Here is a 25,309-nt window from a genome sequence, read left to right as displayed (position 1 = left end):
AGTATCACCTCTGCGTCGTCTTCTCTGACGTACGACTTGAGGGACTGCAGGAAGTCTCCCGTCCGCGTGAAGATGAGCACCGACACCGACCCCTCGAATATGGCCATCAGCACGGTTGACACCATGTGGGAGGTGTACCAGCGCGTGTGCGAGGCAGCGCTGGTGGCCGACACACAGCCAAATGTGGCGGCAACGATGGTGGTCACGTGGAGGAGGAGGATGAAGAAGCCGTAGAGTGAAGGGAAGATGCGGAGGGTGAGGGTGAGGAAGATGCAACTGGAGGCAGTGCCGGTTCATCGCGATTGTTAGGGGAAGAGCGTCCCGACGCCGGAACGCGCCGGTTGTGCAAAAAAAATTGCTTCTTGCCAGAGAACGCGCCGGCAACGAGCAATTTTTTTTTATTTTTTTTTTAAAAATTTAACGACGGATATGATCCATCGCTAATTTAAAATAGCGAAGGACTCGCGATGGATCATATTCGTCGCTAATCCGTCGCAAATTAGCGACGGAATTAGCGACGGATAAGTTATGGCACTACTTAGCGTCGAAAAATTCGCGATGAAAGTTTTTAGTCGCTAATCTGACGCTAATTCGTCGCTAAACTGTTTAGCGACGGATTAGCATCGGATTAGCGACGAATTTAAGTCGTCGCTAATCCACAGGTTTCTTGTAGTGTTTTTTTATTAAGGAGTTGATCTCTTACCCACTCTATTGGTTATTTTAATATTGTTATTCTATTATTCTCTCTTCTCAAAATGAAATACACTTTACAAAAAATCAATAATGCATAAAATCATAGAAAATCAGTTTAGTTTAATAAATATGATCACATAAAACCATAATGTATTCTTATACATCAAAAGAAATCAAATAGACTCATCCTAATTACAAGTTAAAAATATAATTCTAGTGTTAGCCTATTAGTAAGAGGATTTATAGTCATTTTCTTCGTACCGATTGTATCAATACACACTAAATGATTCTCAATTCTTTTTTTAATAACATAATAAAAAACTTTATTATCATAAAGATCTTCAGAGACCTCTCAATAGAGTTCACAATACCAAGACCCAAAATGATGATTCTTATCCATATGGCCTGAGATGAGATCTCGTTTTAATCAATAATTTTTACCTCAATGGCTTCAAAAAATTTTGTCGTTGTCCTGCAATGAGATATGACACTTTTAATATTCTTGATCACTCGTGATTACAAAAGAAATAAGTTGAGGCTATCTAATCGCTCTCACTTCTCATAAACAACCTTTTGATCGGTTGTGTTATTCTCTCTAGGAGTGGGTTAATCGCTCTATGCAAGATTCATATCGAAAAGGTAAACATGAGACCCTTTATTATTCTCATTTTTTAAAGCAAGCATAATAGAATTATTATCATTCTACTTTGGTGAAAACAATAATACTTAGAGTTGTTTCACCTCCTGAATTTTTAAATAAATTAAAGTTTAATTGATGAAACTAGTAGATCATACAACCATACATAATTCAGCATTATACCTTTGAGTATGAATATGCTTCATGGGTTGGTGTACACACCTACTATTACACTCGGTGTGACATTGAAATACAATGACTTGCCTTTGGGTATAATCATTGATTCATAAAGTCACACTCAATTACAATACTCAATCTCGATACGATCCAAAGAAACCTCAATCAATACAACTGAGATCAGTTTGGTGATTGCAAGAGTAAGTTGTTCGAGATCTTTTCCTTTAAATATATTCGTATTACAGATCATGCTCATGCAATCATGATAATGCATGCATATTCATAGTAAACTATGTATAATAACATCAAAATACATAAATTCATGTTACATCTCATATGCATAAATGAAATTTTGATGAAACATATCATATATATCATGAATTAAGTCATGATTTTCAAAGTTAAATATCATGGATAACTTAAAACAACATAAAATGCATGAGAAAAAATGACAAGGCATGCTTTTACATGTAATACCTAGGGTCCCAATGTTGGAACCAGTTAAAAAGTATCTGAAACAACCTGAAATTGGTCAAAAAAATACCCTGAACTAGTCTCAAAACCGTTGAACCAGTCTGAAATATGCACAAAAGTCTTTAAATCCTTAAGCCAAATGAGAAGACCTCTATTCTTTCTCATATACAAAAAAAAATGGTCTCCTCTTATAGGAACCAATGAAAAACCTTTCGAACCCGCTCACTGAACCATTTTTTCTCCTTAAATGGGTTAAACAGTGCATGAATTCTGTTTCTAACCTGATGCAACTCAAATCAGATTCCTCAATCTAGACCTCCCCGATAAGATCTCATGGACCCAAACACAGTTTCAATCCAGACCCAAACCAACCGGATCTAAAGTCAGGGCTAGATTTGATCCACATGAAACCAGGTTCTGAGGTTCGAGTTCTGAATTTGGCCAAATGGGTCATACACGGATTCAAACCTTGGTCTGGTTCCCACAAGATCGGGTGCAAACGCAGGCTTCCTGGAACCCAGTATACTGGGTTTTGGGTAACAGACTGGGTCTCAAACGGGTCTGGTGTAGACCCAGTCTACCCGAAACATACGACTGGGTTTCGAATACTAGACCGGGTCCAAATCAGGTCAGGATCCACTATAGATGCTACAATGAATCTTGACCTTTCTCCTTATTCTTTTTTTTAGATGGTTACGCCCCCTCCCACTGCCTTCTGCTCCCGGGAACTAACCTGAGCTGCCAACGACGATGATCGGTAGCAATGGAGGAAACACACAATAAATAAAAGAAAGGGGTTTCTCCCCCCATCTGCCTTCCATCCGGCCACTGCCGCCAACAGACGCCATCAGTGGCCAGCCCCAAGATGCCACCGATAATGGCCGGCCTTCGGTGGCCGGCCATCATCGAGCTTGGCTGTCCACCGATGGCTATAACGACGAAAATTGTTTTGGATGGGGTCCGACCCCCTTCCACAGGCTGCAGTCAGCAACCGCCACTCACGGCCGGCCTCCATCGTCGACGGCGACGGCCGGGCTCCAGTGTTATCTGCCACCGACCATGGCAGCCGACCCAACAACATTCTAGTGTCGGTAGGGGGCTCCTTGTGGGAGGGCTCCAAAAACCCCAACTGAAACCTGATATCTTGCGTTCCTGCTCAACGGTGGCGACCACCATCACCTTGTGTGGGGGAAACAACAACAACAAATGTTGTTGATATGCAGGCGGTGGGTTGCCGGTCAATGCATCCTCCGTCGTCTTTTGGCTTCCTTAAAAAATAAATAAATAGGAGTCCGGCGAGGGAGAAGTTCGTTCAAGTTCGGGCCGGCCTGAATATTATTCGAGTAGGTAATTCAGGTTCAGATCAAGGCGGGTACCTGACACAAACTCGACCCATTGACAGCTCTAATTGCACGTGGTAGTTCAGACCTGATTTGAGATGCTGGTATTGGGTCTGAATCTGGGTTCAATCGGACCTAACATAAGAGAAACCACACCCGGATCCTATAAGAATTACATGAACCTAACTCGGTAAAATAAAATTTCTTTATCCTTTTTAGATTGCAAAATAACGGTTCTTTGTCAGAACTCGGGTTGGTTCCGAGTTTGGTATGAAATTTCACAAACCATACCCGACTCCATGTATTAACCAGACCCTTCTGGTTCAACCCGAATTCTAATCTATCCTTGTTATTAGGATTTGGTACGGGTTGGATCCCGACTAAACCCGACCCTTTGACAGTCCTAGTCGTACGTTTGGGAGCTTCTATGGAAAGTGACACGCTCATTGTATGCTAATCATCATAATGTGGCCATCTGTGCCGGAATGGCTCATAGCAATTAGTGTCGTTCTTGCCGACCTAGATTGGTCGCAATTAGGTAGAATTTACGTCAACAATATAAATTATATTTTAAAAATATTGTGACTAAATTATGTAACCAATGTATATCTTATATTTTGAAAATATGAAATTTTATATCATTATATTAAAAGACCGAGATACTAATGTTACAAATCAGTTTTTTGCTTTGTACATTACTTTTACTTTTCATACTTTCTACCATGTCACGGTGAGCGTGTCATGGATGACACTAGTCGAACACGCAGTGACAGCTGACACAACTCTATGTATACCATCAATATTTTAATTTTATTTTAATAACTCTCTCTCTATATATATATTACACTTAAAATAAATGTATTTTATCTAATATGAGCTATCCAAAGCCGAGTCAAATTGTACACACTTAAAATAAATTTTTTTATATTAAACTTTTGTTCTTAACATATATATATTTTTTTATTAGCAAACTGCCATATACATAAATACAAAGAATTGAAGCAACTTATAGTTTGGAACAGGCATTTAATCAAGAAACTTGTCTTTTCACACAATTTTCTTTTAACAAGGACATCTACACAGGAGACCTTGCTTCCATCGTATTCATAGAATTCTCTATGATGAATTAACTATTATTAGTCAATCATTGATAGTAAAAAAAATATTTCAAGCACAAACAAACAAGAGAAAATTTTTTTCGTACCATTTTTCTCCAACTACACAAACAAGAAAAAAAAAATTTAAGAAAAAGTTATCGCATCAAAACTTCTCATTAGCGAAACTTTATTTTTCTATCAGAGTTTTTCTAGCCTTTTAGCCTTGAGCTATTTAGTTGCACGAACCGATTCCGAGTGATTAGGCCAAAGGGCGTTACAGTCCACTGAAAAAAAAAATCGAGCTTTCAGGGGACCTACCACCTACTTATGTCGACACTTTGACTTCAAACCAATCTCCTTTCCTTAACGCGTCAAACGGTTTCTATATATCACTCTCTCCCCTGTTCTCCATATTCAGTCACTCATCCCCCAACTCCACAGCTAAGCAGCCATGAAGAAGCCAAGCACCCTCGTTTCTCCCACTGTGCTCTTCCTCCTGATGCTCCTCCTCCTACCTCTCATCGTCGTTGCAGACGAAGGCGGCGACTCGTGCGCCTCCGGCGATGACTGCCGGAATAAAGAACAAGCACTGAGGCTGAAAATCGCGGCGATCGGCTCCATCCTCGCGGCCAGTGCAGTTGGGGTATGTTTGCCCATCGCAGGGAAGTTCATACCCGCATTGAATCCAGAAAAAGATATCTTCTTTGTGATCAAGGCCTTCGCGGCCGGAGTGATCCTCGCGACAGGCTTCATTCACGTGCTGCCGGACGCCTTCGAGAGCCTCGGATCGTCGTGTTTGAGCAAGAACCCATGGCAGAACTTCCCTTTTGCGGGCTTCATCGCGATGCTGTCGGCCTTGGGGACGCTCATGGTGGACTCCTTCGCTACTGGTTACTATAACAAGTCGGAGCTCAGCAAGGCTAGGACGGTTGGAGTGGACGATGAGGAGGCTGCTCCAAATGGGCTCGGGATGCACCTTCATACTCACGCTACCCACAGTCACCCACATGGCTCGGGTGCAGTGCTGTCGCTGGGCAGTTCGGCCGAACTCATCCGTCACCGTGTCATCTCACAGGTACGTATCCGTCAAAAAGTTTATCTTCTTTCACTTGGGATTCTCCGAATTTTGAGGGCGAAAAAAAGGTATTTTGTGGTTTTCGTGTTAGGCTTCCGTTGAGTAGCAATGCTGGTTAAACCCCATGAAGTTGTTAGAATAGTAACAAATTTTCTTATGCCATCTTTTGGCGAAAGAAAATCTCCTGATAAATAAAAATAGAAACTCTTCTCTACGAAATCTTTGAGAACCCCGGTATTTTTAATCTTTAAAAATACATAAGAAAAACTTTAAAATATAAAAAATATATAAAATTATATATATTTCCTTAATAATACAATGATATCACAATAAAAACATGACATTTTCAAAATAGGTTATATTTTTATTCATATTTTTTTGATTATATAGGTTTTGTGGAAATCTCATGATAAATATTTTAAAAAAATGAGTGATATTTGTGATTGTGTTTGTTAGAGATGCACGTGGAAGCAGTCAATTTTATAAATTGTGGCGGTGATTGTTTTTTTTCAGTAATGAACAAGACTACATACATACATATATACATAGGGAAGTGAAAAACATATATATAGAGAACTCTCTCTCTCTCTCTCTCTCTCTCTATATATATATATATATATATATATATAAAGAGTAATGAGTCCGTGCTAAACCCATTTGGTGCTAAACCACCTGTTAAATAGGTTTCTCCGGGTTTTTTTAACTTTATTTTTAAATTCTGATTGTACAAATGTAATTTATATACTTGATTTTATAGGGACAGCTCTTGGGTTTGATTGCAAAACATTGGTGGTTTTTTTTATAAAATTTGAAAAATTAATAGTAAAAAATCTTTATAAAATTTTGAAGCTCCAAACATTATTTTTTCATCAAAAACACATGATCCAGGTGGGGATTCTTAGTAAATCGACCATATCCAACACATTTATGAAGCTGAAACTGCATAAAAAGCACCGTAGAGGCCCCAAAAATCCATTTAACAAGCTGTTTAACACCAAATGAGTTTAGCACGGACTCATTTTTTTCTATATATATATATATATATATATATATATATATATATATATATATATATATATATATATATATATATATATATATATACTCATCATTGAAGTCTCGTGTTTTACTTTTCTTCTCTAATGTTCTTTTGAGCTTTTAAATAAAAAACTAGACGGTAGTTTCTTGCCATTTGTGTGCTTTACGTTCGTCCCTTTTATGACAGACAACTAAATAAAAATATGATAAATTTAGTAAAAAAAATAAAAGGGCCTTACGTTTCTGATTTTCTTGATACGGTCTGCCTAACAGAGATATATTCTTATCATTGACCGTTAACCCAAGTTAAACCTAGATTAAATTAAATCAAATAGCAATAATGCCATCAAATGCCTACACTTTTAGGGTAAGCAAATACTTTTCAATTCTAAAAGTTATATAAAAGACTCAAAAGAATCACGTTTCCCAAGATGATGGAAGTTAACCATAGGTCTATGTTTGGCAGTTTCCAAAAAATTAGAGGCCCATATCGAAGGAATTAAAAATTAGGTGCAAAAAATGGTTGGCCCTAAAGAGAATTTTCCAAAAATAAAAACTAAAACCAAACCATCCCTATGAGTCAGACACGGAGTGAACTCTAGATCGTAGCCTAGCCTTGGGCTTCACAATTTTTTTGAAATTCACAAATTTCATAACTATGTGGTTCCAAGGTGGAAGCCTCTGTATATGAATCAATGGTCATCTGCTGCTTTATCATAAAGCTATTCCATTAATGGTCCACTGCATTGATTTCTTTTTGTCGCAGCACACGCCACATTTGTGGTCTTCTTCGATATATAACGCCTCCCAGTCCTAGGTGGGGTGTCAATGGGTCGGGTTTGGTTTGGACCCAGTTAGAACCCGATTTGAACCTGATTTTTGGGTATGGTATCGGGTTCACTATAAGAGAAACCACACCCGAACCCGATAAAAACAACATGAACGAGACCAGGATCATACCGGGTAATAAAATATTTTTTATCATTTTTACATTGAAAATTTGTGGGTCTTAAGCGGAACTCAGGTGGGACCCGGATCTGGTATAAATTTTTTCAAACTATACCCGGATTCATGTATTAATCAGATATTCTGGTCTGGACTCGGGTTTGGTCCATGTAAACCCGACCTGTTGACACCAATGGATCGGGTTTGTGTCTGATACCTGACTCGGCTTGAACCTGAATACTTGAATATTATTCGGATCAACCCAAACCTGACTCGAGTAATATGTGGGTCCAGTTTGGGTTATAGTTTTTGTTGTACCACTGATAGAGGCACCCGCACAACGGTTGGAGTCGAACGTGCATGTCAATTGAACTTTGGTTCTTTGAGTTTTTTTATATTGCCTTTGGGAGTTGAAAAATGTTTATTTAGCCTTAGAAAAGAGATGGGCAGGTATTTTAATCACTCGAGGGCAGTAATGCATTATTCTCATAGGTGGGGGGTTCAGTAAATTCTCTATTTTTGCTTCATATGAGTTTTCTTTGAAGGGATGCTGGAAAAGGATACAACTTTCCTCGACTCTTAAAGATTACCGTACTGTTAGGAAGTATGAATCCTAGAAGGCTCTTAGGGCGTGTTTGGATTCAGAGAATTTGGGGGAATTGGAATCCAATTTCATTAAATCCTTTGGCCATTTTCAGCCAAAAAGAGCAGTTTTGCGCGATTGGATTCCAATTCCACAGAAATTCTTGAACCCAAACAAACCCTTAAGGCCACAGTTGATGCTTAAAAGGGAACGACTTTTTCTGTCTTTTCTGAAATGGGTGTTTGGATGCAACCACCAATAAACACGATATTCGGGAAATTGGATCTTGCTCTATAACAGAATATCCCACCTTGTATTGATTGTCAATGCATCCAAACACTGCCTTAGTGGTCAGAACTTGGAAATAGTAGAAACATTGGAATTCTTGATAGCATTGCATTGTAATGAAATTTGCATGCTAACTTGTGCATTAATGCTGTTGAACACCCGAGCTTATGTTATGACTTAATTGTGATCCAGGTTTTGGAATTGGGCATTGTGGTCCATTCTGTCATCATTGGGATATCCTTGGGAGCATCTGAAAGCCCATGCACTATTAGACCTTTGGTTGCTGCCTTGAGCTTCCATCAATTTTTTGAAGGAATGGGACTTGGTGGTTGCATTGTTCAGGTAAGCATTGCATATGCTCTAACCTTTTTCTTCCCCTTTTCATTTGATCATTGATTCTATTTCACGGCCAAGTTCATGAGATTACATCTCTTCTTATTAGTATAAATGGAGCTTCTTAGAATATTATCATAAACGTGTTTTCTTATCGTGCTACTTTAATTCGCTTACTAAGAAATATTACTAGATTTTAATTGACATGATTATGAAATGCAGGCGAAATTCAAGACAAGAGCTACAGCCTTAATGGCCATATTCTTCTCCCTCACAACTCCCGTCGGGATTGCAATCGGCATCGGAATATCCTCTGTGTACAATGAGAATAGCCCAACTGCTCTAATCGTGGAGGGAGTCTTCAATGCTGCATCAGCCGGGATCTTGATTTACATGGCGCTTGTGGATCTTCTTGCAGCTGATTTCATGGCTCCTAGGATGCAGAACAGTGGGAAGCTTCAAGTTTTAGCCAATGTCTCTCTTCTTCTTGGGGCAGGCTTAATGTCCCTTGTGGCAAAGTGGGCTTAAAAATATGTAAGAAAGTTCTCCTACCTTAACTACCAAATGAGAGTAGAAATCCAAGGCCCTAAGTGGACCATTATGACTAATGTTTTGCTACTGGTTAATGTAAATACAGAAATAGAGAAGCCCGTTCTTTCACACGTCTTTTTTCTTATAACAAAGTAAAACCCTCACCGAGGACTTTAGGCCTCGTTTGTTTCTGATTTCTAAAAGTACTGCCAGCACAGCCCAGCGAAAACTTTCATAAGAGGGGGGAGGTATGAATGAATCTACCTATAAAAAGTGGTTGGTGGTGGAAAAAAATTAGATCCCACTTGTACCATTATGATACTTTTTCTACCATGATGATTTGATGTTTGTTTCATTCATGGCGAAAAAACGATTATATCAGGTTGCTAACTCAGCATTCTCCCATGTAAGTTGTATCAAACAAACAGGCCTGCCTCCCTGTGAGGTAAAACTTCAGGTTGAGGACACGATCACCCAACCTTGTATTTTCTTTAATATGTCATTCCAAAAGAGAATCCAAAAATATCAGAGAAAAGGCAATCAACTTATCAAGTATTTAAAAAAAAATGATCAGGCCCTGAGTGACCTGGTTCTCGGCCAGGGGTTCTCATATATATATATATATATATATATATGCAAAGCACACCAACATGTATGTGTGAGGGCATGTGCATAATAAATTATTCAAATTTAAGTTTACCAAGCCAGTTTAACCTACCCCGAATGTTGTTCATCTTCATGATGAACCGCACCGCAACCAAAACCCATCCTGGAATGGCTCACTACGTGCCATTCACTTTGGACCATTTCTGTGTGATCCATCCGAAGCATGGATAGCATCAGAAAAACAAAGGTGGGATCCATCCAAGTGACAGGAATTGCATTATCTTCAAGGCAGTCTTTATGGTAACACCTTCAGGGACACCTCTTGCTCTGGCCTACTCTGTTGTCAAGTAGATATGCATCACATATATGTTTACTTGGTCTAAGTTGCCTCATGCATCCAATGCTAGAATTGTTAACATGACTCATAGGCATGGGTCGCATGCACCTTCATACGAAAGTTGCCACGCTTAAGCATATCGATCTTATTGAGGGTAATGAACTTGCACTTTTGATGTAGGAGCAAGAGCGAGATACTATCGAGTTCAGGGTCCATGACTCCATTTAGATCTATTCTCATTATTTGAGTTTTTTGTAAGTATTTAGTTGATTGAATTTGGTTCATATATATTTGGATCAAAGTTTAGGATTGAATCATGTCTCATATTCATATTAGTATTAGGATTTCCAATGTTTTTCTCTCTTCATTATAAATATTGATTCTAAAGAGGCGTAAAGGGCTTGATGGTGAAATATTGAAATTTTCAATTATTTTTTTTTGTATTTTCTGTTATTTTTTCGTGTCTTTTCATAATTCCAAAGTTTCATAGTTGCGCTAGGGTGTCGATTTTGCGGGATTCATGAGCAATCCTCTCTTCACTGCGTCAACTTTACTCTTGAGATATGATGGCTTCTTTCTTCTCGCATGATTATACCTGAGACTTTCATGAAACAAGATTGAATGCTCAACTAAAGGCCTCCAATGAGAGAGAAAGAGGGTTGGGTTTAACATGCATGGTTAATCAAAGTTAAGTTCTACATTTAAGTGTTAGGTGTAAACATAATCTAAATCCCACCTAACCCAAACCAAAGCCGAAGATGTAGTTAAAAATTGACTGAATGTAACTCAGGGTGGTTGTAGACCCCACCCAAAGTTTACAATGCAGTAAGGCAGGCCTAATTTTTTTTTTTTAAAGGCAAGTTGGGGTTATGCGGACCCGTACAGAACAACAGCCGCCCCATGTGGTAGGGGGATTCGATCCTGGGCCTTCAACTTGACCCAGGACCCAGCTTACCACATCGGATACCACCTCAACCCAGTTCCTTGGTAAGGGTTCCTCATCACACAAAAAAGAAGGAAGCTAAGGACAAGTTCTTAAGGAAAGAATGTCTAGTGATTGTTTATAAGGTTCGGGCTTCATTTTGCAGCAAAATGCAACACCAGACGCATATCATCTCCACCCTATTACCGAAACAGATAAGGTTTATAAGTCTAGTGATTGTTTATAAGGTTCGGGCTTCATTTTGAATCTGAACTTAATCTGAGTAAGAAAATCTCTTCCAACCTGAAAGCACATTTGAATCTTGCTTTAAGGATCCGAATCCAAAAGTAACATCTGATTCAGATTAAATATCAAATCATATCTGATCCGTTTGCCTAAAATGCAAGAGGCTTAACGTAATAACTGAAATGTTAAACAGCCTTCCATAAATGGCTAGTTCAGTTACTAATCATATTTTTTATTCGGGGTTATCTTTATCAAACGTAATCACGTTTTTTTGATATATCAACCTTACGTTAGAGAAACAGTTAAAGTTGATCTGTCCCCTGTTCCGACTACTCCCCCTCCTCCCCCAACCCCACAGCTAAGCAGCCATGAAGAAGCTAAGCCCTCTCCTATCTCTCACTGTGCTCTTCATCCTGATGCTCCTCCTTCTACCTCTCTATATCATCGTAGATGAAGTCGCAATGAATCCTGCAAAGGGGAAGTTGTGCCATGGGTTCTCACTCAAAGATGATGATCTAAGGTTCTCGAAGGTGTCCTGCCGCACACCGTGATTTTCAGCCGGCCGTCCCTTGATCACAAATAATATATATTTTTCTGGATTCGACGCGGGGATGAACTTCCGTGAGGATGGAGCCGATCACCGTATAATTTTCAGCTTCAGTGCTTGTTTTTTGTTCCGGTCGACAGTCCGGCGGCAGAGGCACACAAGTCTCCGCTTTCCTCTGCGACCACAACGAGAGGTAGAAGGAGGAGCTTCAGGAGGAAGAGCACAATGGAAGAGAGGAGGGAGCTTGCCTTATTCATGGCTGTTTAGCTGTGGGGTTGGGAGAGGAGGGAAGAAGGGGGAGTAGTGGGGAGAGATCAACTTCCACTAAAATTGTTTCTCTACCGTAGGGTTTATGTATATATATATATATATATATATATATATATATATAAGTGATTACGTTTGATAAAGATAAACCCAAATAAAAAATTATGGTTTGGAGTAAGATAACTGAACCGTTCATGCATTTGAGATGAACTATTCATGCATTTGAAATGAGTGGGCCCAACTCATCTCAAATGCATGGGCCCCGGCCAGCGGGATTTCGGTTTTTTGTTTTTTAAGGGTACTCAATGACTGTTTTGTTCATGCCTACGTCATGCATTCTACATCACAAAGACAAGGGCACGACACGTTACTCTAGTTTGAAAAATATGATAAGGTGACATGGATTGTTTGTTTTCAGTTTTAATTTAATAATAAATTAATTTTTGATACTTAATAATAAATTTTTAAAAAATACTACGAAATACATATACTGCAATAATATTAAAAATTAAAAGAACGTTTATACATGTTAAAAAATATGTCAACGTGTATATGTATCCTGCTCGTGTCACTCATCACACATGATATACATTAAACGTTAAAATTATGTGTCATATTGGACTCATTGACTAGGCCCGTCAAGTCATTTGAAAAGGTAAACAAAGAAAGGGACTCAGAGGCCAAAAAGAAAGGTGGTTTTCTCAGTCGTCATTTCTTGAGCCTGAGCATAGACAAGGGAAAGGAGAAGATGAGTCGTGAATAAAGCATGTCCTTTTCTCTTTTGTCATTCTGCCAACACAGCTGTGACAAAATTGTGTTTGGTCATGACAATCAGTCTTGCAGTTTTACTACATGAACTTGAGCTATAACACAGAGTAGATCAGGTCATGCTGAACATGAGCGTTTTTGCTCATGCTGACATCGTGGCCATTGGATTTGCATTTTAAAAAGCTCAAAAGTCAACAAAATCACGTGGTATTCATCCAAAATGCAAACAGACGGCCACGATGTCAGCTTGCATTTTTTTTTTCTCTGCAACCCGCCTCCTCTCTCACCCTTCTTTCATTTTTCTGTAACTAGGAAGAGACACCCTTTTCTCCTTCTCCTCTTTTGTTTTTCTGCAGCTAGAGAGACATATCTTATAAATCTCTTTTATTTTTCTGCAGCTAGGGCGACACCTCTCTTTCATTTTTTTGCAGCAAGAGAGAGACACCCTCTCAATCTCTTTGGTTTTTCTGCAACCAAGCATAGACGCCCTTCTTTTTTTTTTTTTTTCTGCCAGTATACCTTTTTTTTTCTCTCTCTCTCATAAGAAGGAGGTTTCTCTAATAAGTTTGCACGTATTATAGTGCCAATTCTTTTTTCTTGTAACGACTTTCATGCGTATATTGCTAACTATTCATCGAATTGTTAAAAAAAAAAAAATTATATTGAACCTGTTTTCTTAGCATATATATTTTTTTATTAGCAAGCTGTCATATACCTAAATACAAGGAATTGAAGCAACTTATCGTTTGGATTAGGCATTCCATCAAGAGACTTGTCTTTTCAGAACATCTACACAAGAGACCTTGCTACCATCGTATTCATAGAATTCTCTGTGATGAATTAACTATTATTAGTCAATCATTGATGGTTGAAATTTTTTTTATGCATAAACAAACAACTCAGTACCATTTTTCTCCAACTACACAAACAAGCAAAAAAAAATTTAAAGGAAAAAGTTATCATATCAAAACTTCTCACAGGCAAAATTTTATTTTTCTATCAGAGTTTTACTCGCCTTGAGCTATTTAGTTGCACGAACCGATTCCGAGTGATTAGGCCAAAGGCCGTTACAGTCCATTGAAAAGAAAAGACTTGAGCTTTCCCTACCGCCTACGTATGTAGGCACTTTGAGTTCAAACCAAACTCCTTTCCTTAACGCGTCACTATATATCACTCTCTCCCCCCTATTCCCCATATTCAATCACTCATCCCCTCCTTCCAAAACCCCACAGCTAATCCGCCATGATGAAGCTAAGCACCCTCGTTTCTCCCACTGTGCTCTTCCTGCTGATGCTCCTCCTTCTACCTCTCATCGTCGTCGCAGACGAAGGCAGCGACTTGTGCGCCTCCGGCGATGACTGCCGGAACAAACACCAAGCACTGAGGCTGAAAATAGCGGCGATCGGCTCCATCCTCGCGGCCAGTGCAGTTGGGGTATGTTTGCCCATCGCAGGGAAGTTCATACCCGCATTGAATCCAGAAAAAGATATCTTCTTTGTGATCAAGGCCTTCGCGGCCGGAGTGATCCTCGCGACCGGCTTCATTCACGTGCTACCGGACGCCTTCGAAAGCCTCGGATCGTCGTGTTTGAGCAAGAACCCGTGGCAGAACTTCCCTTTCGCTGGCTTCATCGCGATGCTGTCGGCCTTGGGGACGCTCATGGTGGACTCCTTCGCTACTGGTTACTATAACAAGTTGGAGCTCAGAAAGGCTAGGACGGTCGGGACGGACGATGAAGAGGCTGCTCCAAATGGGTTAGGGATGCACCTTCATAATCACGCTACCCACGGTCACGCACATGGCTCGGGTGCGGCTCTGTCGCTGGACAGTTCGTCCGAATTCATCCGTCACCGTGTCATCTCACAGGTACGTATCCATCAAAAACTTTATCTTCATTCCAAATTTTGAGGTCGAAAAAAAGGTATTTTGTGGGCTTCGTGTTAGGCTTCCATTGAGTAGCAATGCTGGTTAAGCAGCATGAGGTTGTTAGAATAGTAACAAATTTTCTTATGCCATCTTTTTGAAGAAAGAAAATCTCCTCATAAATTAAAAAACAAAAACTCTCCTCTACGAAATCTTTGAGAACCCGGCTATTTTTAATCTTTAAAAATATATAAGTATAAGACAAACATTAAAATATAAAAAGTATATAAAATTATAAATACTTCCTTAATATCACAATAAAAACATGATATTTTCAAAATAGGTTGTATTTATATTCATATTTTTTGGATTATATAGGTTTTGGGAAATCTAATGATAAAGATTTTTAAAAAATGACTGATATTTGTGACTATGTTTGTTAGAGATGCACGTGGAAGCAGTCAATTTTATAAATTGTCACGGTGATGGAAGCAGATCAGATCATGCTGAACATGAGCGTTTTTGTTCATGCCAACATCGTGGCCGTCCGATTTGTATTTTGAAAAGCTAAAAAGTCAATTCATCCAAAATGCATGAGCAAAAATGCTCATGTTCAGCATGATCTGATCTGCTTCCCACGGTGATAGTTTTTTTAGGTAATGAACAAGACTATGGATCGGGTTTGTGTCTGATACCTGACTCGACTAGAACCTGAATACTTGAATATTATTCGGATCAACCAAAACCTGACTCGAGTAATATGTGGGTCCAGTTTGGGTTATAGTTTTTGTTGTACCACTGATAAAAGCACCCGCACACCGGTTGGAGTCGAACGTGCATGTCAATTGATCTTTGGTTCTTTTGAGTTTTTTATATTGCCTTTTGGAGTTTAAAATTGTTTATTTAGCCTTAGAAAAGAGATGGGCAGGTATTTTAAACACTCGAGGGCGTTAATGCATTATTCTCATGTTAGTTTAACTGAAAGTTAACCACAGTTAATTAATGGTAACTATAGGTCTGTGTGGTTCTTAATTTGTGTTATATATGGCATGGCTTCTGACTTTACGTTTTGCTTTCCTTGGATTCTTCTTCCTTCTTTCTTGTTTGGCCTTGTGAAAAAAGGTAAATTTCTGGTAAACTTTCTTTAAATGTCTCGGTTATTAATAAAAAAATGATATTCTGAATCATCTATATATTAGTCATGTTATCATCAGAATACATGTTTAAATATGAGGCATACGATTTTTTTTTGTATAGCGTATTGTGTACGTATACTTTTTGCACAAATAGCATTTGAAACGGATCATGAATCCATCTTAGTCGGATAAGTTTTCCTAGGAAAGGTTGTAGTGGTTGGGTAATTGAAAACGTGAATTGTGTTTTAGCGTTTGATAGAAACTGTGTTCAATTCAATTTGCAGAGGATGTTTGTTTCTTATGGTATCATTGCAATTTTTCTAATGTGTGTGTGTGTGTGTGTGTGTGTGCATGCCCGATTGTACCATACTCTCTACTATCTGATCAATGTGACCTCCTCAGACCTAGAAGAGCTTGGTCACAACGAGCAAATAAAACTATTTGTCAACGTCACATTGAGCAAATAGGTGTTACTTTTATTTGCTCAAATAGTTTTATTTGTTCCTTTTTAAATCATAAACGTGGAGCTTGGTTTACAAAAGGGAATTATTAGCTACTCTTCATAGTACTGTACCATCTAGAAAAAAAACATAAGTGTCAGTTTTATTTACTTAATGTGATCCCACAGGTGCATTTAACAAATAATCATAGGTGGGGTTCAGTAAATTCTCTATTTTTACTTCATATGATGAGTTTTCTTTGAAGGGATGCTGGAAAAGGATCCAACTTTCCTCGACGCTTTAAGATTACCGTACTGTTAGGAACTATGAATCGTAGAAGGCACTTAGGGCGTGTTTGGATTCAGAGAATTTGGGGGAATTGGAATCCAATTTCATTAAATCCTTTGGCCATTTTCAGCTACAAAGCGCAGTTTTGCGCGATTGGATTCCAATTCCACAGAAATCCTTGATCACCCAAACAAACCCTTAAGGCCACAGTTGATGCTTAAAAGGGAACAACTTTTTCTGCCTTTTCTGAAATGGGTGTTTGGATGCAACCAGCAATAAACTGGATATTACAGAAATTGGATCTTGCTCTATAACAGAATATCCCACCTTGTATTGATTTGTCGATGCATCCAAACACTGCCTTAGTGGTCAGAACTTGGAAATAGTAGTACATTGGAATTCTTGATAGCATTGCATTTTAATGAAATTTGCATGCTAACTTGTGCATTAATGCTGTTAACGCCCGAGCTTATGTTATGACTTAATTGTGATCCAGGTTTTGGAATTGGGCATTGTGGTCCATTCTGTCATCATTGGGATATCCTTGGGAGCATCTGAAAGCCCATGCACGATTAGACCTTTGGTTGCTGCCTTGAGCTTCCATCAATTTTTTGAAGGAATGGGACTTGGTGGTTGCATTGTTCAGGTAAGCATTGCATAAGCTCTAACCTTTTTCTTCCCCCTTTTCATTTGATCATTGATTCTATCTCACGGCCAAATTCATGAGATTAGATCTCTTCTTATTAGTATAAATGGAGCTTCTTAGAATATTATCATAAACCTGTTTTCGTATCGTGCTACTTTAATTTCTCTCACTAAGAAATATTACAAGATTTTAATTGACATGATTATGAAAATTCAGGCAAAATTCAAGACAAGAGCTACAGCCTTAATGGCCATATTCTTCTCCCTCACAACTCCCGTCGGGATTGCAATCGGCATCGGAATATCCTCTGTGTACAATGAGAATAGCCCAACTGCTCTAATCGTGGAGGGAGTCTTCAACGCTGCATCAGCCGGGATCTTGATTTACATGGCGCTTGTGGATCTTCTTGCAGCTGATTTCATGGCTCCTAGGATGCAGAACAGTGGGAAGCTTCAAGTTTTAGCCAATGTCTCTCTTCTACTTGGGGCAGGCTTAATGTCCCTTGTGGCAAAGTGGGCTTAAAACTATGTAATATAGTTCTCCGATCCCTTAACTACCAAATTAGAGTATAAATCCAAGGCCCTTTAAGACTAATGTTTTGCTACTGGTTAATGTAAATACAGAAATAGAGAAGCTCGTTCTTTAACAAGTCTTTTTTCTTATAACAAAGTAAAACCCTCACCGAGGACTTTAGGCCTCGTTTGTTTCTGATTTCTAAAAGTAGTGCCCATGCGAAAACTTTCATAAGGGGGGAGGTATGAATGAATCCACTTTTAAAAAGTGGTTGGTGGTGAAAAAAAATTATATGCCACTTGTGCCATTATGACACTTTTGCACCATGATGTTGTGATGTTTTGTTTCATTCAGGGCCAAAAATGATTATATCAGGTTGCCAACTCAACATTCTCCCATGTAAGTTGTATGAAACAAACAAGGCCTTAATTAATGGGCCTGCCCCTCTGTGAGGTAAAACTTCAGGTTGAGAGGACACGATCACCCAGCCTTGTGTTTTCTTTCATATGTCATGCAAAAGGAAAATCCAAAATATCAGAGAAAAGGCAATCGACTTATCAGGCATTTAAAAAATAAGATGATCACTCTAGTTTTACCTTACATGGAGTAAGGCCCATTGAGTGACCTGGTTATCGGAGGGGTTCTTATATATATAATTTCGTACTTTCAAATTTTTTTTTTGTATTTTCTGTTATTTTTTCGTGTATTTTCATAATTCCATAGTTTCATAGTTGCGCTAGGGTGTCAATTTTGTGGGATTCATGAGCAATCCTCTCTTCACTTCATCAACTTTACTCTTGAGATATGATGCCTTCTTTCTTCTCGCATGATTATACCTGAGACTTTCATAAAACAAGATTGAATTGAATGCTCAACTAAAGGCCTCCAATAAGAGAGAAACAGGGTTGGGTTTAACATGCATGGTTAATCAAAGTTAAGGTCTACATTTAAGTGTTAGGTGTAAACATGACCTAAATCCCACCTAAACCAAACCAAAGCAGCAGGAGTTAAAAATTGACGGAATGTAAGTCAGGGTGGTTGTCTGACCCCACCTAGAGTTTACCATTCAGTAAGGCACGCCTATTTTTTGTTTTTTTGAAAGGCAAGTTGGGGTTAGGCAGACCCCTACAGAATAACAGCCGTCCCATGTGGTAGAGGGATTCAATCCTGGGCCTTCAACTTGACACATACCCCGCTTACCACATGGGATATATACCACCTCAACCCAGTTCTTGGTAAGGGTTCCTCATCACACACACAAAAAAAGAAAGCTAAGGACAAGTTCTTATGGAAAGAATGTCTAGTGATTGTGTACAAGGTTTCGGGCTTAATTTTTCTGCAAAATGCAATACCATAAGCATATCATCTCCACCTTATTACTGAAACCATATCATATCTTAAATGATGTTGGCAGACCCATAATATGTTGTATTTGGTTGAATATGATATTGCACATTAAGGATTATGATTTAAATTATGACATAATAAGAAACCATATAGTTATGTGAAATAAGTGTACGAAAAGATGATGAAATGGTTAAATTCATACTATATGTCAGAAAGAATAATGATTTATACGATGACAGAAAGACCACATGACTATGTGAAAAATAATTCAACATGTATGAAAAACATCTAATTTGAAAAATAAGTAAAATGCACATAGTTATGTGAGAAATAACTCATCGTAAGTGTGAAAACTTCATAATTAAAAATGAATGATGAAAAACCACATGATTATGAGAAAAAAAAACTCATGGCATGAAAGAAAAACATCATTGATATAACCCAGAGAATTGTGCAAGTCTATTAGATGCAATGTTTTGTAACAAAGTATTTCACATGATGTATGATACACCAATTATGGTATAACATGGTTGTTTTACCCATATGTTCAAGTGAAAGATGTTGGATCTGGGTAAGAGATCCAATATGATCATATAAGCTCACAAATGAAATCTGAAGAGCTGCACTAATGGTGACCTTGTAACTCATGAAAACACAAATGTACGTATTGAAAATGCATTAAAATATATTAAATTTGGGATGTAAATGACTACCCCAAGAAAAGTTAAATATCATTCATGCTCGTACACTCATAGTGAGTCGTAGTACGAATGATCCCTCTTGACAAATCAAGTCATTTTCGAGAAAACCTTTCATCTTCTTTTTGTTCTTCTCCTCCCTCTCGGCTTGCACCCTTGAACTCAAATCCCAACACACACGTCCAACCTCTCTTTAGTATGGAGAGTTGTCGGATCATTGGAGGTAGGTAGAACCACATCTCTCTCTCTCTCTCTCTCTCTCTCTCTCTCTCGAACCATAGTCAGATTGTTATTTGATGGGGTCAAGGTTTTTCCGGCAACATAACCTTCAGCCTTGAGTCACTGCCCCTGCAAAGTAGAACTCCATGGGCTTACCTCTTACTCTCAAGGAGTCGTCATGCTTTGGCATGCATAAGAGGTGGCACCCATGGAATTTAAACCTAATCTGCCTGCCTTGCAGCCTAGGCCCCATCTCAGTACGCCAAACCCCTTTGAGGCCACAAGCTGGCAATTACTTGAAAAGATTCAAGGTGAAAATTTGGATTCTCCCAAATAAAAGAAGATAAAGATTTGAGGGCCACAAACACATACGCACATGTGAAATGACATGGTGACGGATGAGATTGGCTGAACTGTCCAGTGATAGCGACGGATGCGTGACCATGGGTTGCATGTGTATGAACATGCATCCCGAGCCCACTTGGATTAGCCTCGTGATCGTCCTCCCCAACTATCTTAGTCTTGATCACGAAGAAGATGCCTTTCTCAGGATCAAGGCAGGGATGAACTTGCTTGCGCTGGGTAGACTTACCCCAATTGCATTAGCCAGGAGGATGGAGCCGATTGCTGCTATCCTTAGCTTTAGTGCTTTTTCTTTGTTCCGGCAGCTATCGGCGGAGGAGCATGAGTCGCTACCGTCTGCAACGATGGTGAGAGGAAGAAGAAGTAGCAGGAGGAAGAGCACAGTGGGAGAGAGAATGAGGCATGGCTTCTTCATGGCTAGCTGTGGGGTTGGGGGAGTGGATGAGTGCTTCAATAATGAGAATTTGGAGTGAATGATATACATAGAAACCCTGTAACACGTTAAATAAGAAATGAGATCATGTTGAAGTCAATGTGTCCACATGTGTGGGCCTCTTGATATCTCAAGTTTCTGGAATGGACTGTAAATAAATCCTTTTGCCTTCACTAGTTTGACAAATACCAAACTTTTTTTTTATTTAATGAATGATGGTAAATACCAAACTACAGAATTATCAACTTTTTTCAAAATATTTGTGGCATGGATCGAGCCCAGCCATTGCATGACTTGACCTATAACTCAAAAGTTTTTTCTTTTTGTTGATAACGAGGTGCAACCGTTCTTAATGATTCAAATGTCCTGCTGGCACCGTGCGGTTATAGCATTGAGATGAAGGCTAATAAAAAAATTATGGTTTGGAGTAAGATAATTAAACTATTCATGCTTTTGAGATGAGTGATCTCAACTAAGAAAAATATGGTTTGAAGAAAGATAACTGAACTATTCATGCTTTTGAAATGAGTGGGCCCAACTCATTTCAAATGAATGGGTCATGCTTTTGAAATGAGTGGGCCCAACGCATTTCAAATGAATGGGTCAGGCTTTTGAGATGAGTGAGCCCAACTCATATCAAATGCAACATAAAGTAATATTTTGAAAATTTCCCCTTCCACAACCATTCTCTTCGGCAGTGGGCCCATGACCAGGACGAGTCGATGATTATTCATTGTAGGTGTGGGACCCGCATCAGCATGCCCTTGGGGTTTTGTTGGTACAGTGGTACTCTTGTCGCTGACCCAGATACAAGCTGGATCTGGATCATGCTGGATCTGGATCATGCTAGATCTGAATCCAAATCCAAAATATAACTAGCAGAGTTGAATCTGAATCAGATTTAATGAGACGGGGTTAAATCTGGATCCAAAAAATATATGGTGATCGTAGGTACCGGTGAAAGAAGATTAAAACCAATCAAGCCTTTTACATATAAAAGATACAAACGAATTGGCCTTTCATTCATTTAAAATTAAAACCAACCTACAGTACCGATCCAAATCCAATATGAATCTGAACTTAATCTGAGTAATTAAGAAAATCTCTTCCAACCTGAAAGCACATTTGAATCTTGCTTTAAGGATCCGAATCCAAAAGTAACATCTGATTCAGATTAAATATCAAATCATATCTGATCTGTTTGCCTAAAATGCAAGAGGCTAAAGGTAATAACTGAAATGTTAAACAGCTTTCCATAAATATTTAATAAGTCAGCTGCATTTTCATAGATTACCCAAAAACACACTTAAGTACCATTATCCAAATTAATTAACTCATCAAATGTAATCTTATGCACTGAATCATAGGAAAGCTTGATAGCACATTATTACCCATCTCAATCTCAACGCATAACATAAGAAAATATTCACCATATATGGGCTATACTCTAGAGTACTGTATTATTTAATTGACTCATATATATATGCAAGCAGTATTTGATCAATTTGACTCCACAAATGCATTCAACAATGTCAATTTGACTTTCATGTTTAGGCTTCCATATGAAAAAGTACTTTCTCTAAGTTCTAGTATTGCAACCTGTGCTGGATAAACCATACAAGGTTGTTAGAGATTCAGGGACCGGGTCAGGTGATATTGGTGATTTTCAATATCCACCGCACATCATGTCCGGATGGCATCTCCATGCTACCAAAATGCCATGGTGGTACAGAGATGAACTTGTGGGAGCCCCTTTGGGCTCTCCATCAAGGTGCTATGTCTGGTGAATATTGAAACCATTAGTGGTAATTTTAGGATGAATTGAGTAACATTTCATGTTTTGTACTTTAGTTTTTAAATGCTAAAAAGGTGTTATATACACCACAATTGATATTGGGGTTTATATTTTGTAGTAATGAAAGTATGAAACTATTGAGCTGAAAATCATAGATTTAATTAAGCCGTATATATTCAATCTAAACATGTTTAGCATGGTTTGTTTGCTATGAATCAAACTTTGGATCGTGTATTTTTATTACAAAAGTATATTTTTCAGTCATAAAATTTTATTACATTTAGGCTGTTGATTTTCTGAGACCTTAATGGACATACTATTTACATATCACAATCACATGATTCAAAATCATTTTCCTATAAAGATCTCATCTATAGGGTCTGATCTAAAAGAAAATATCAAAAATTTCAAACTCCATAGGTTTTTCTACCATCATTAGCACCAAATATTAACCCATGATATTGTAGATTTTTTAATTTTTATTTTGTGTCGTGAATTGGGTTCTAGATAGGACCTTGTTTCTTCAATATCAAATAATCTATCAGTGAAATATCTTGTTTTATTTTTCTTCTATAATGTGCTTTTGAGTTTTTAAACAAAAAAAAAAAAGAAACTAGCTAGACATTTGTGCACATTATTTCCTTCCCTGTTATGATTTCGCGGTGCCCACCTAGAAATATGACAAATTGAGTGAAGTGAAAATTCCATTTTGGTGCCGACTTTGCCCTTAATCTCAAAAGAGGGACTCATGTTGCAGCATTAATGTTTATTAACAAACTTAGCTTATGTTTGAATTAATTGTGATTCAGGTGTTGGAGTTGGGAATTGTGGTTCATTCTGTCATCATTGGGATATCCCTGGGAACATCTGAAAGCCCATGCACCATTAGGCCTTTGGTTGCTGCCTTAACTTTCCATCAATTTTTGGAAGCATGGGACTTGGTGTGGTTGCATTGTTCAGGCAAGCCATTCCTAAACTCTACTTTTTTTTATTTTTTTGCTTCTTTCAATAAGTGTTCATCAATTCTGTTTCACCACCTCACATCTCTTACTAACAGATTTGATCTATATGTTTTGTTTAGTGGGAATTGGCCTTTGGATAACCAGAATCTGTGTATATGTTTTTTCGGTGATCCAAAATCAATGGCTATCAAAGTATCAGTTTTCCTAGATCATAAAAACTTGTTTTTTTGTTAAAAAACATGATCCAAGAATGGATTCTCACTAAATCGAGCATGCTAGATACAGCTTACAGTTCAGATCTATCATAAGACATGTCAAAAATGTTGGGCAGAATGAAAAATGAGGCCTAACATGTTCAGTTCTCATATATATATATATATATATATATATATATATATATATATATATATATATATATATATATATATATATATATATATATATATAAGAAGAGTGTTCAATCTAAGGAAGGTCCAAAGCACTTTCAAAAACCAATTGTAGATGTATTTTTTTTTGCAAATCTAATTGCATGGATGTGATCTACATGATAAAAAACCAAAGACCCTGCAGGATCAAGTTTTTTTATTTGTAATTGGGATTTTTGTACTAAAAATCAACTGTTGAATTTTTTTTACTATAAAAATCTTAGTAATGCAATAAAAAACTTAATTCAAGTGCTGGTTCTTAGGTTTTTGACCATGTATATCTCATCCATGCTATTAGATTTGCAAAAAAAAAACATATCTAGAATTGATTTTTAAAAATGGTTTGGGCTGTTTGAACTCTCTCTCTCTCTCTCTCTCTCTCTCTCTCTCTCTCTCTCTCTCTCTCTTTAGATTTGCAAAAACCAATGTCATTTTTTAGCAAATTGACTATGCCCAAACACATCTCAGATTTGCAAAAAAAAACTGAAAACACTTATTTACTGGTGGTAGGCTCAAAAAGTGATAGGCAACTGGCACTTTTCTTAATATATATATATATATATATATATATATATATATGGTCCTAAACTTTAATTCTCTTATTATGAAATTTAAAATTCTTATTGACATATTTATTTTATTTCCTGCAGGCCAAATTCAAGACAAAAGCTACAATCATAATGGCTTTATTCTTCTCTCTTACAACTGTTGGGATAGCAATTGGCATAGGGATATCATCTGTATACAATGAGAATAGTCCCACAGCTCTAATTGTGGAGGGCGTCTTCAATTCTGCATCAGCTGGAATCTTGATTTACATGGCACTTGTGGATCTTTTGGCTGCAAATTTTATGAATCCAAGGATGCAGAATAATGGGAGACTTCAAGTTCTATCCAACGGATCTCTTCTTCTTGGGGCAGGATTGATGTCACTTATGGCAAAGTGGGCTTGAGAAGATGTAAGAAAGTTCTCCCTCCTTAAACTACAAAAAGTGATTCAAAATTCAAGATAAGAGCTTTAAATGGACTATCAACAGTGATGTTCTTCTGGGTAGTGGGACTTATGTAATCTATGGCTGTTTTGGAATCATGTTTGGCTTGATTTTCACTTCTCTTTCAAGTGCCTGCATTTTTTTTACTCAGAGAAATTGTTTCGCGCTGGTTCAGCCTGCCTTATTATAGTCATTGTGCATGTTGTTAGCATAAAACTCCTAGGGCTTATGGTAACGCCACGCAAAAAATCAACCTTTTTAAAACTTTTTCAAACCCAAAATTTT

The 25,309-nt window shown here is 38.0% G+C and overlaps 2 protein-coding genes and 1 pseudogene across 2 annotated transcripts; all 3 read left to right on the top strand.

Moving 5' to 3' along the window:
• Positions 1–4,869: 4,869 nt before the first annotated feature.
• Positions 4,870–9,296, top strand: LOC149831094 (zinc transporter 5-like). Its single transcript, XM_090012933.1, has 3 exons — positions 4,870–5,493; positions 8,540–8,689; positions 8,903–9,296. Exons 1-3 carry the CDS (start codon positions 4,870–4,872, stop codon positions 9,206–9,208), a joined length of 1,080 nt encoding a protein of 359 aa, XP_089869059.1. The 3' UTR covers positions 9,209–9,296.
• Positions 9,297–14,146: 4,850 nt separating this feature from the next.
• On the top strand, positions 14,147–17,800 carry LOC149831093 (zinc transporter 5-like). Its single transcript, XM_090012931.1, has 3 exons — positions 14,147–14,770; positions 17,128–17,277; positions 17,494–17,800. Exons 1-3 carry the CDS (start codon positions 14,147–14,149, stop codon positions 17,797–17,799), a joined length of 1,080 nt encoding a protein of 359 aa, XP_089869057.1. The 3' UTR covers position 17,800.
• Positions 17,801–23,430: 5,630 nt separating this feature from the next.
• LOC149831092 (zinc transporter 8-like) lies at positions 23,431–24,985 on the top strand (annotated as a pseudogene).
• Positions 24,986–25,309: the final 324 nt, after the last annotated feature.

This window comes from Nuphar pumila, chromosome 7, assembly GCF_984573655.1.
Source record: "Nuphar pumila chromosome 7, dmNupPumi1.hap1.1, whole genome shotgun sequence".
Taxonomy (NCBI): Eukaryota; Viridiplantae; Streptophyta; class Magnoliopsida; order Nymphaeales; family Nymphaeaceae; genus Nuphar; species Nuphar pumila.
The sequence above is the reverse complement of the archived record's forward strand: the minus strand, read 5'-3'. Positions and strand labels throughout refer to the sequence as shown.

What these genes read in the sequence shown, in the direction of transcription:
- LOC149831093 (XM_090012931.1), top strand. Translation starts at nt 14,147, where the DNA reads ATGATGAAGCTAAGCACCCTCGTTTCTCCCACTGTGCTCTTCCTGCTG. An exon ending in GTCACCGTGTCATCTCACAG is followed by an intron (nt 14,771 to 17,127) that starts GTACGTATCCAT and finishes ATTGTGATCCAG; the next exon opens with GTTTTGGAATTGGGCATTGT. An exon ending in TTGGTGGTTGCATTGTTCAG is followed by an intron (nt 17,278 to 17,493) that starts GTAAGCATTGCA and finishes ATGAAAATTCAG; the next exon opens with GCAAAATTCAAGACAAGAGC.
- LOC149831094 (XM_090012933.1), top strand. Translation starts at nt 4,870, where the DNA reads ATGAAGAAGCCAAGCACCCTCGTTTCTCCCACTGTGCTCTTCCTCCTG. An exon ending in GTCACCGTGTCATCTCACAG is followed by an intron (nt 5,494 to 8,539) that starts GTACGTATCCGT and finishes ATTGTGATCCAG; the next exon opens with GTTTTGGAATTGGGCATTGT. An exon ending in TTGGTGGTTGCATTGTTCAG is followed by an intron (nt 8,690 to 8,902) that starts GTAAGCATTGCA and finishes TATGAAATGCAG; the next exon opens with GCGAAATTCAAGACAAGAGC.